The sequence below is a fragment of the Jaculus jaculus genome, chromosome 12 (assembly GCF_020740685.1).
Source record: "Jaculus jaculus isolate mJacJac1 chromosome 12, mJacJac1.mat.Y.cur, whole genome shotgun sequence".
Lineage (NCBI taxonomy): Eukaryota > Metazoa > Chordata > Mammalia > Rodentia > Dipodidae > Jaculus > Jaculus jaculus.
The window spans coordinates 52,702,191-52,714,229 of record NC_059113.1 but is presented as its reverse complement, the minus strand read 5'-3'; the positions used below and the strand labels follow the sequence as shown (position 1 = coordinate 52,714,229).

At 45.1% G+C, this 12,039-nt stretch overlaps 2 protein-coding genes and 1 non-coding gene across 10 annotated transcripts in view; 2 read left to right on the top strand and 1 right to left on the bottom strand.

Annotated features, from left to right (window-relative positions):
* Katnip (katanin interacting protein) overlaps positions 1-12,039 on the top strand; it is a 223,978-nt gene that overhangs the window by 35,143 nt on the left and 176,796 nt on the right. The gene's annotated exons all lie outside the window — the stretch shown is intronic.
* On the bottom strand, positions 1,657-2,127 carry LOC101604418 (acyl carrier protein, mitochondrial-like). The gene has a single exon (XM_045131102.1). It carries the CDS (start codon positions 2,125-2,127, stop codon positions 1,657-1,659), a length of 471 nt encoding a protein of 156 aa, XP_044987037.1.
* Positions 2,650-2,758, top strand: LOC123453866. Its single transcript, XR_006633043.1, has one exon. It is a non-coding gene; the product is annotated as a U6 spliceosomal RNA (small nuclear RNA).

Here is a 12,039-nt window from a genome sequence, read left to right as displayed (position 1 = left end):
GACCTGAAATTCACTATACAGTCTCAGGGTGATCTCAGGCTCATGATAATCCTCCTACCTCTGCCTGCCAAGTGCTGGTATTAAAAGTGTGTGCCACCATACCCAGCTTTAAAAATTTTTTTTATTTATTTTCAAGCAGAGAGAGATAGGAGACAGAGAGAATGGGCATGTCAGGGCCTCCAGCTGCTACAAGTGAACTCCAGATGTATGTGCCAGTTTGTGCTTCTGGCTTTATGTGGATACTGGGGAGATGAACTCTGGTCATTAGGCTTTGCAGGCAAGCACCTTAACCATTAAGCAATCTCATTTCTTTTGGGTTCAGAAAGTATGACCAGGGCTGGAGAGATGGCACAGTGGCTAAGGTACTAGCCTGCAAAACCAAAGGACCCAGTTTTAATTCCTTAGGATCCATGTAAGCCAGATGCACAAGGTGGCATATCAATTGGAGGCCTTAGTATGCCCATTCCCTCTCTCTCCTCTCTCTCCCTCCCTCCCTCCCTCTCTCTCTGTCTGTCTGTCTCTTTCTCTTTCAAGTAAATAAATAAAAATAATTTTTAAAGTTTTTTTTTTAAAGAAAGTTATGACCATCACAGTATGTCCTGGAGAAATGCCTTGCAGTCAAGTATGTTAACATATATACTGCAACAAAGCATGAATTCTTATACTAGGTGGGATAAACAAAGGCTATGCATTCCATGTCAGCTCAGGATGGATTTAGATACTAATTAATTGTACAAATGTGCTACTGGTTCCCATTAATGAATGTCTAGGCTATTAATGGTCTTTTGCTACAATGAGAATATTTTAAGGACTATCCTGGAGCAGACATCATTGTACACACATGCGAGAACAGCCAAAGGTTAAATTCTTGAAACTAGAATAAGTGGGTCAAAGGGTGTAAGCTTTATTTATTTCTAAGGTAGGGTTTTGCTCTAGCCCTGGTGGACCTGGAATTCACTATGTAGTCTCAGGTGTGGCCTCATAGTGATCCTCCTACCTCTGCCTCTGAGTACTAGGATTAAAGTTGTGTGCTACCACACCCAACCGCTATAAGCTTTATTTAAGTTGATGCTTTCATTTCATTTCCTAAGAGTGCCTTAGACTGGCAGAGCTTTTGCTTCCTGGCTACCTTGTAGAGTGCTGGCCACATTCAAGTGTCATTGTCCTTGGCAATGTACCCACACTGAGCCTTTCAGTGCCTCACCTCAGAACTCCCCAGGCCATTTGTCTCCCTACAGGTGGCAGCAGAGCAGCTCACGTGAGAAGGGCTTGGGGTGTGCCAGCACCTGACCTATGAAAGCCATCGTGTTAGGCCTTTAGCTCAGAGCACCAGTCTTGGCTGTTGGGAAGAGGCCAGTGGGAGTAGTGAGTCTTCTGGAGGTCTCTGGCACTACCAGCACATATCCAGCACACACTTCCTTCCTCCATTCACATCAACTTTGGCCTTCTGGGCAATCAGGAAGCCCCTTCTATATATATATTTGTTGTTGTTGTTTTATAATAAGTTTATTTTTAAAGGGAAAAACATTTAGACAATTTAAATACAAGTCCAACTGAGTTGACATCAGTCAACAGTGATGCCACAATGTGTTCTCGCTTCCAGATACTCGCCAGTGTCACCTGAGTCCTCTCAGCAAGGAAGGGGCTCTGATAACTTTATTCATATACATTCTTCTTATGTGCAATGTAATCTACAATTTCTTGTGGGCACATTAACTTTTCTGCATCTATATCAGGAATTTCAAATCCAAACTTGTCTTCCATGGCCATAATAATCTCCACTTGGTCCAGACTGTCTAAGCCCAGGTCTTTCATGAAATGGGAATTGACTGAGAGCTTTTCAGGGTCAATCTTGTCATAGAGTTTCAAGACATAAAGAACTTGGTCCTTGATCCCCTCTAGCATTAGAGGAGGTGCATCACTGTACTGGAGGTACAAATGTGTGACCCTCCCTGGTAGCTTTGCAAGCAACAAGGCCGGCTGTGTAGCCCCAGGATTCATCTGGGTTCTCGTGAGGCACAAAGCAGTGCTGAGCGGCCAGGCCACGGCCAGTGTGGGAACCCTCGGCAATTGTGCGAAGGCCACAGGCGAGTGACGGACACAGACGGAAAGAACATGAGCCACCATGGCTACGCCGACCCATAATTCTCCTTCTACATTGACAAGATCTTGCCTTTAAAAAAAAAACTGGACCATATCTCAGAAGTAGAATGCTTGCCTAGCATGTGGGAGACCCCAGGTTTGAGCGCTAGCAAGTTCTCACAAAGGAGAAAGCAGAAAGGGAAACGCAAGCCCATGCTGCTGTGTGACCAAAGTCTGCTATGGCAGCTGCCCTCAGAGCTGTGCCTGTACCCAGTGAGGCATATTAGTTCTCATTTTGCATAGGAGAATGCATTTTATTTTATTTTTTCAACTTTTTTTCTTTTTTGATTTTTCAAGGTAGGTTCTTGCTCTAGCCCAGGCTGACCTGAAATTCACTATATAGTCTCAGGGTGACCTCAGACTCATGACAATCCTCCTACCTCTGCCTGCCAAGTGCTGGGATTATTATTTTCAAGCGGAGAGAGATAGGAGACAGAGAGAATGGGCATGCCAGGGCCTCCAGCTGCTACAAGTGAACTCCAGATGTATGTGCCACTATGTAGTCTGGTGCTTGCTTCAGCAGCACTTATACTAAAATTAGAACAATACAGAGTTGATTAGCATGGTCCTTGCACAAGGATGACACTATGTAGTCTCAGAGTGGCCTCAAACTCATGGTGATCCTCCTACCTCTGCTTCCCTAGTGTTGAAATTAAAGGTGTGCACCACCACACCTGGCTTTTTCAACTTTATGGCTAACCTCCATATATACAGACAATATACCATGATCATAATGTCCTTCCCCTTCCCTGATTCTCTTTACTGAATCCCTTCTTTCCAACTAGTCTGTCTTCTATTTTGATGTTATAGCTATCATCAGCCACTGTGAAGTCATGAATGCCATGGCCACTTTGTGTCTGGAAGACAGTAGTGCACTCCTCCCTTTCCTTTGGCTCTTACATTCTTTGTACCACCTCTCCCACAGTAGTCCCTGAGCTTTGTGTGACAGAGATGTCTCAGTGCTGAGCACTCCATTGCCACTTTGCAGTACTTTGATGAGTTTTGAGTCTCCCCAGTGGTCACCACCATCTGAAAAAAGAGAAGCTTCTCTAACCAAAAGTGAGAGTAGCATTAATATGTGGGCATAAACATATGTAATTAGAAGACAGTTTGGTGGGCATAATATATCCACTTAGCCAAACAACTGTACTAGTTTTCCCCTTAGGGCTTATGACCTCCCCAGTCATAGGCTTCTGATTCGGTTTCAGTAGCAGATGGGAATTCCTTCTATTGGAGCAAATCCAATTATAGATAAAAATGTATTTTATTTTATTTTATATACTATTATTTTGTTTTGTTTATTTGATTTTTCAAGGTAGGTTCTCAGCCTCCCAAGTGCTGGGATTAAAGGCATGTGCTATCTCACACCGCTAAGAATGCATTTTAGATCCAACTGCCAAGTTAATTGCCTATGTGAAAGTATCACTGCCAGTCTTTCTGCAGTCTCAGGTCAGGTCTCCATAGCATTGACAACTTGGGTTAGGGCACCCTCAGTAGCAGTGACATCTGACTTATACAGGGTAAGTAAGTCACCAGGCTGGTGTAGAAACCTTTGAGCCCTGGAGCCAAGGACCCTAGATTTCCAGGCTGTCTCTGTCATTCAGGTGACTTAGCCGGTGACTCAATTTCCTACTCTAGGATGGGGATCATGAAGAACCTGCACCATGGGGTCATGGTAAGGGTTAAGCAGGGTCTATGGACAAAGTGCTTGGAACAGTGCCTCCTACCTCCTGGAGCACCATAGATGTTGCGGATTGTAATTTGGGGCAGGCAAGGAAAACAGCATGCTTGAAAAGGAAACCTTTTAAAAGCCAAGAGGTAGAGGAGACATTTTTTTTCTCTTTCTTTCTTTTTTTCTTTTTTTAAGGTTTTTGAGGTAGGGCTTCACTCCAGCCCAGGCTGACCTGGAATTCAGGAGCTGGCCTCAAACCCATGGTGTACCTCCTACCTCTGCCTCTGCTGGGATTCAAGGCATGTGCCACCACACTGGGCCAGAGGAGACGTCTTGCCAAGAGAGTGCAGAACATAGATGGGGTCAGTGTTTCTCACCTGTAGGTTCCATCAAAAATCAGCCATAATCCATCCCTGTGGCATTGACCTTCCACCTGAATCTTTAGCTGGCCCTAGGACTCCTGTAGGAAATGTGTCTACAGACCTATTCTTGAAACATTTAACAATGACAGGGCCAAGACTTATGCATGAAACAGCAATGAGAATCAATTTCTGATAAAATGCCAGAAAAGGAGATTGACATGTCTAAAGCCTCCCTGGTATCAGCTTAGCTCCAAGCACAAGATTAAACTCTAGGAAAAGCTCATCAGAGAGCTGCAAGTTGTGACCAGAAAGAGTCTGTTTTGGATAAGCAATATGCCTTTTCACAGAGCAGCATCAAAGTTTTCTCTCCTCAGATCTGAGGCATGAAATTGCATTTAACGTTCACCTCCTCCCTCCACTTAGAAAAAGTGCTCTATGGAATATGGAATGTGATTAGAAAAGAGAATAGTGCTGTCAACAGAAAGGAGTCTGAAAGATGGCTCCAGGGTAAAAGTAGCCACAGGAGACTTGTCCCCATTCTGAGGACACCCTGGTGGTGTTCCCAGCCCCATTGTCGTTCCTGGCCCTCTCTGAGCCTTCCTTCCCACTATCCTATAGATCTGGCAAGAGTCAGTGGTTGTGTGACTTTAGTTGTTAGGATACCCAGGCCATGTTTCTAGGCTCTGCTCATGTGATAGAAGCCCTTTTCAAGCCATTTACAACAAGAGAGGAAATTTGTTGTCTTATGTTGCTGAGAACTTTAGAAGTGGACAATATCAGCTATGGCTGGGTCTGAGAGTTCTGACTCAGTTCCTCTGGGCTCCACTTTCTTCTGTGGCGGGTATGCTGTCCACTGTCTTCCCTGTCTGTGGGAAGATGGCTGTCTGCTGCCTTGGGATTACTCCACAGAGGCTAGATAGTGTATGCCACTATCCGCTCCTGCCTCAGCTTTACTGAGATTATAGGTGTGTATACCACCTCTAGCTCAGGCTGACCTGGAATTCACTATGTAGTCTCAGGGTGGCTTTGAACTCCTGATGATCCTTCTACCTCTGCCTCTCAAGTGCTGGGATTAAAGGTGTGTGCCACCACATCTAGCAGTTTTGGTTTGTTTGTTTGTTTGTTTATTTACTTGACAGAGAAGGGGTGAGGGAGAGAATGGGCATGCCAGGGCCTCCAGGTACTGCAAATGAACTCCAGACACATGCGCCCCCTTGTGCATCTGGCTAATGTGGGTCCTGGGGAATTGAACCTGGGTGCAATGGCTTTGCAGGCAAGCACCTTAACCACTAAGCCATCCTTCCAGCCCCAGTTTTTGTTTTTTTTTTTAAAGTCTCACCATATAGCCTAGGCTGGCTGTCAACTCATGATCCTTGCAAGTGCTAAGATGGCAAAGTGTGAGCCACCAGAAAAAATGAAGGGGAAAGGTAAAAAAAAAAAAAAGTAATAATAAAAAACAAGGAAGGTAGGAAAGAAGGGGGTTGGGGAAATTGTTCAGTGGTTAAAGGTGTTTGCTTGCAAAGCCTGCCAGCCCAGATTCAGTATCTCAGCATCTTTATAAAGCTGAATGCAGAAAGTGGCACATGCATCTATCATTTCTTTTTTTAATTATTTATTTATTTATTTGAGAGTGACAGACACAGAGAGAAAGACAGATAGAGGCAGAGAGAGAGAATGGGCACGCCAGGGCTTCTAGCCTCTGCAAACGAACTCCAGATGCATGCGCCCCCTTGTGCATCTGGCTAACATGGGACCTGGGGAACCGAGCCTCGAACCGGGGTCCTTAGGCTTCACAGGCAAGCGCTTAACCGCTAAGCCATCTCTCTTGCCCCTCATCATTTCTTTATAGTAGCAAGAGACCCTGGTGCACACATGCACACACACAAATAAATAAATAGAAAGGAAAGTAGGGAAGGAGGAAGACAGGAAGGGAGGTAGGAAGGAAGGAAAGAACTACATAGGTATGAGCTACCACATGTGGTCTAAGAATATTTTAAACATTTCTGCTTTAATTTATTATCTTTGATTCTTTGATTTTTATATTTTTAGTTTATTAAACTGACCCTCTTTTTCCTACATTGTTTTCCTTGATGGTGAATAGTTGTGGGCATGTGCTCCTCAATGTATTGTGACTGCTTCTCTAAGTTCTGTCCCTTTTCTTTTTCTTTTTCTATTCTTATTCTTTTTTTTTTTTTTAAATTTATTTGAGAGCGACAGACACAGAGAGAAAGACAGATAGAGGGAGAGAGAGAGAATGGGCGCGCCAGGGCTTCCAGCCTCTGCAAACGAACTCCAGACGCGTGCGCCCCCTTGTGCATCTGGCTAACATGGGACCTGGGGAACCGAGCCTCGAACCGGGGTCCTTAGGCTTCACAGGCAAGCGCTTAACCGCTAAGCCATCTCTCCAGCCCTTTTTTTTCTATTCTTTTTTCTTATTTTTTTATAACATAATTTGCCACCAGTTTGGATCCTGCGTCCAGCCCTAAGGTGTGTTAGAGGTGGCTCTGAATTTCAGCTAAATGATATGTAGAGAAGTCTGGGTTCTGGTGGTCCTGTTGTTTGCTGCCAGTTTTGTGCTTGTCGCCTTTGGTGTCCCCTGGCTGTTTGGTGGTTCCCCTTGCCTCTTCAGAGTGCTGGGATTATAGGCATGGCCTACACATTTGTGTATGGGTGCACCAAGCCTTCTTGACACATTTTTGTGTCTGTCTTATGTGGCCTGGCAGGCTTTGCAAGCAAGCACCTTTAAGCACTGAACCACCTTTCCAGCCCCTGAGCAAATATTTTTATTGTATTCATTGCTGTGCTCTGGAAGTAATTTTTGGAATCATGCCATATTGTTGGCTGTTAATCCCTGTCTCTTGTCCTGTGAATGTTTCTCCATCCACACTTCCCTCCCAGTATGTCTGTCTGGGACCTTTCCCTTAGAACTTGATATAGTTTATCAAGCCTTCCTTGGCCCATTTCTAACTTGTCAAAATTGTCTGGAACTTATATTCTGTCATCCTGATTTTCTCTCGTGTCTCCCATCTAAATGTTACCTGCAGGCTTAATAAATAGCTTTTAACAGCCATTGATAATGAACCAAGGACAAAGCCCCATGGCATTCCATCCTTCCCAGGAAGAGTCATCAAGATGACTGTGTAGGATGATTAATTTGTCTAGTTCCTGTAATAGTATGACCTTGTGGCTTAATTATGCTAATAATATTAACAACCATGCGTTGAGCGTTATCTACCATTGACCAGACATTGAGGTGAGTGTTTTCCATGTAATGCTTTTATTTAATTCACCACCTCCACAAAGTATTGCATTACTTAGCACTTGGGTAAAAAACAAAACAATACAAAACAAAACAAAAAACCATTGAATTCAGTCTAGAGATTCCATCACAAGGCTGTGAAGAGAGGCTGCTTCTCAGCAGCCAAGGGCAAGGGAGCTGTGGGGTTGAGCAGATCCAGCCAGGCCCTCTGTGCTCCCAGGAAACCCTCTCTTACAGATCTTTTTTTGTTTTCTTTTTTCAAGGTAGGGCCTTATTCTAGCCCAGATTGACCTAGAATTCCCTATATAGTCTTAGGTTAGCCTTGAACTCATGGCAATCTTCCTACCTCTGCCTCCCGAGTGCTGGGATTAAAGTCATGCACCACCACGCCTGGCTTCTTACAGATCTTATTTTGATAGCTCTCCATTTCTGAAGCATTCTTCTTGCTTGGTATAGACCTGCTTGCCTGCCTACCTGACATCTTTCTTTCATTTTTCCTTCCCTCCCTTCGCATTCTCTCTCTCTTCCCACCCAGACAGGGGTTTACTATATACCCCCATCTAGCTGGTACCCATTCTGTAGCCCAGGCTGATCTTGAGCTTGTGCCAGTTTTCCTGCCTCATCCTTTTGAGTACTGGGATACAGGCATGTGCCAGCACTCCTGGTTTAACTTTCTAACTTTCTTGGTTCCCTGGCAGAAAATCCAGTGACTCCTAAATTCATTTACTCCCTTCCAACAGAATAGTCAGGCCCGTGATCACAGCACTTAGGAGGAAAAGGCAGGAAGATCAAGAGTTCAGGCCAGCTAGGATTAGTGGCCCATGACGAGCTAGATTCTGCTCCAGGTCTACCAGCAGCCAACAGTAGAATCACATAGTCTTGGCCTAGCTTCCTTCAATCTTAGACTCTGATCCTGTGGCTGACAGGACAGAATGAGTGCAGAGTCCAGGTGTGTATTTTACAAATGAAAGGAAGGCAGGGTTATACATCTGCCAAGACAGAAACCAGGGCTGCCTCATAGATAGCAACACTCTGTTCCTCAGTCTGGGTCTTGCTTGTGATGTTAAAGAGGGCTGGCTGGTGACCAGGCCCCATCCAGTCCTCACCTGGGATCCTTGGTTGTGATATTAAAGAGGGCTGGCTGGTGACCAGGCCCCACCCAGTCCTCACCTGGGATCCTTGGTTGTGATGTTAAAGAGGGCTGGCTGGTGACCAGGCCCCACCCAGTCCTCACCTGGGATCCTTGGTTGTGGTGTTACAGAGGGGTGGCTGGTGACCCAGGCCCCACCCAGTCCTCACCTGGGATCCTTGATTGTGGTGTTACAGAGGGGTGGCTGGTGACCCAGGCCCCACCCAGTCCTCACCTGGGATCCTTGGTTGTGATATTAAAGAGGGCTGGCTGGTGACCCAGGCCCCACCCAGTCCTCACCTGGGATCCTCGGTTGGCTTCTTATTTCTTTGGCAGCTTGCTTGGCACCTGAACCTTTGTTGAGTCCTCCGAACTTAGAGTTTCATGGAGGGACTGATTGTAAAACTCCAAGTGCAGGCCATGGAGCAGAGCTAGGTTCTCAACCCATGAGAGCATGCCATCCAGTGGACTTAGTTTCTTGCTCCATGGTGTCCAGCAAAGCTAGGTTCCCACTCCATGACTGTGTGGCATCGAGTAGAGCTAGGTACCCGTTCTATGATTTCTATGCTTTGTGACTGCATGGCATCCAGTGGAGCTCGCTCGGATCCCACTATAGCTCTGCCACCTCTGGTTGGCTGTCTGCCTCTTTTTTTTTTTTTTTAATTTATTTATTTGAGAAAGAGGAAGAGGCAGATAGAGAGAAAGAGAATGGGCACACCAGGGCCTCTAGCCACTGCAAATGAATTCATTCATGCATGTGTCCCCTTGTGCATCTGGCTTATGTGAATTGAGCCAGGATCTTTAGGCTTTGCAGGCAAATGCCTTAACCACTAAGCCACTTCCCCAGCCTTTTTGCCTGTTCTTTACAGTTTGAGGTGATTCAGTGAGATAATAGATGCAAAACCCCTCTGCAAATCAGTGATCCAGCTTAGAGGAATGTGCTCCCTGAAGGACAGCAGCTTATAATGAATGCAACCGTGGAGAAAGGCCAGGGGTCCAGAAGAGGAAGGGAATGTATGCAGGTGGGCTGCTGGAGTTTTGGAAAGAAGGGGCATTGAAGTGTGACTAAGCAAGGTGGGACAAGGTCACAATAGATAGCAAGAACATATGCAATCAGTGAGCACATGCAGGAGTAGAGGGAGCAGTTCAGTATCAGAAGGTGTAGCACAGAGTCACTGTGCCGGTCAGGTAGCAAGGCTTGATGGAGGAGATTGTATACTCATACCTTGCATCTCTACAATTGTTTGTACAACATCTGCTGGGGGCCAGGGTGGGCCACAGAGACACACCACCATCTCTTCCTGGAGTATGTGACTGCATGGCTGGCGGCAGACACATAGCAAATAGACTGTGAAGGACATCAGAAAACTAAAATGTAGGGCTGGAGAGATGGTTTAGCAGTTAAGGTGCTTGCCTGCAATGTCAAAGGATCCAGGTTCAATTCCTCAGGACTCATGTAAGCCATATATAAGCTCTCTGGACTCTGTCTCTATCCTGGATCATCCTTTCCCTTCCCACCCCTCCCCTTCCTTTCCCTCCCCTCTCCTCCCCTCCCTTCCCTACACATACATGGACAGGTCATATAACTGTTTGTGAATGCATATGAAGGCCAGCATTCAATCTCAGGTGAATGCCATTATCTACCTCCTTTGAAACAGGGCCTCCTGTTCTGCTGGACTAGCTAGCTAGCAAACCTCAGGGATCCTCCTGTCTCCCTCTCACTAGTGCTGAGATTAAAGCTGTGTGTTCCTAACAGAAACACAGAGGCTACAGAGAACTCAACACGAAAAATAAACTGCTAACACACGTTAAGGCTCAGGATTGTTGTGGAAGAGAGGGTGGGAAAATTGTAAGAAACACAGGGTGGGTAGAAATACTCTGAGGCATAGTTCCCAACCCTGGAGACTGACAGAGACCCTAATTATCCCAAAGTGAATTCTAATAACCCTACTGAGGAGGGCCCTCAGGGAAATGGGGACCTGTGGAAAGGAGATATAAGGTATCTATAACCTATGTAAAAAATTTTTTTAATTAAAAGTTGAATTAAAAAAACAAACAAACAAGTAAACTACAATTTTAAAAAGCTGTGTGCCAGCATACCTAACATTTTACATGGGTACTGGGGATAAAACTCAGGTTCTTATGCTTGTGAGGCCACCACTTTACTGATACTCCCCAGCCCTTGTGCATAGGTAAATATATGCTAATTTTACAAAGAACACACTCATCTCAAAGACCAAAGCTGGATCTGCAGGGATGGCTCAGTGGTCAAGTGTGCTTCTTGAGAAAGCATGAGGGACTTAGGATATCTAATCTTCAGATTCCACATGAACACCTGAGCATGACCACCCATGCATATGACTCTAGTCCTGCAGGGGAGCAGAGACCATAGAATTTTGGGGGTCCCACAAACTCCAGAATTAGGAAAATAAAGGAGACTGTGACTCAAAAACAAGGTCGGGTAGAGGAGTGATGGAGCAAGACACCCACGTGCGACTCTGCCCACCACAGGACAGTATATGAGGTTCCTGAAGGGCACATACACATGCATATACCCCTCCACACACATAATTTTTTTTAAAAAAAAGGAAACAAAAGCTGGATATGGTAGTGCATGTCTATAATACCAGCACGTAGGAAGCTAAGTCAGGAGGATTACCATGAGTTTGAGGACAGCCTAGGCTGTATTATGAGTTGCATTTAGCCTAGACTACAGAGTGAAACTTTGTCTCAAGAGAAAAAAAAATTAGGGCTGGGGAGATGGCACAGAGGTTAAGGTACTTGCCTACAAAACCTCAAAATCCAGTTTCAATTCCCTAGTACCCACTTAAAGCCAGATGCCCAAGGTGGCATATGCATCTGGAGTTTGTTTGCAGTGGCTGGAGGCCACAGCATGCGCATTCTGTCTGTCTCTCTTTCTTCTATCTCTGCTTCCAAATAACTAAAAATATTTTTTAAAAAATCAGGGCTGGATAAATGACTCAGGGGTTAAAGGCACTTGCTTATAAAGCCTGGAAGCCCAGGTTCAGTTCCCTAGAACCCACATAAAGCCAGATGTACAAAACGGCACATGATTCTGAATTTCATTCTGGAATGCCCCCCTCCTTCCTTTCCTCCTTGCAAATAAATAAACACTTTTTAAAAAAAATCAGAGCATGTCAGAGAGAGAAGTGATGGAGGACAGACAAACTGCAAATGGTTTACCTATCCCATGGAAATACATTAGAGCATTGTCACCTAGCATTTTGTACCTTACCCGAGGTCCCTATGACCCTTTCTTAGTTTGATTCCAGGGAAAGGAAAGTCCCGGTCTGAGTAGACTGAGGCAATGCTGGGTTTCAAACCTAGGTCCTTAGGCTTCGGAGGCAAGTTCCTTAATCGTTAAGCCATCTCTCCTGCCCTCATTCAAACTTTTTTTTTTTTTTAAATTTTGTGTATTTTCATTTATTTATTTGAGAGTGACAGTCAGAGAGAA

What these genes read in the sequence shown, in the direction of transcription:
- LOC101604418 (XM_045131102.1), bottom strand. Translation starts at nt 2,127, where the DNA reads ATGGTGGCTCATGTTCTTTCCGTCTGTGTCCGTCACTCGCCTGTGGCC.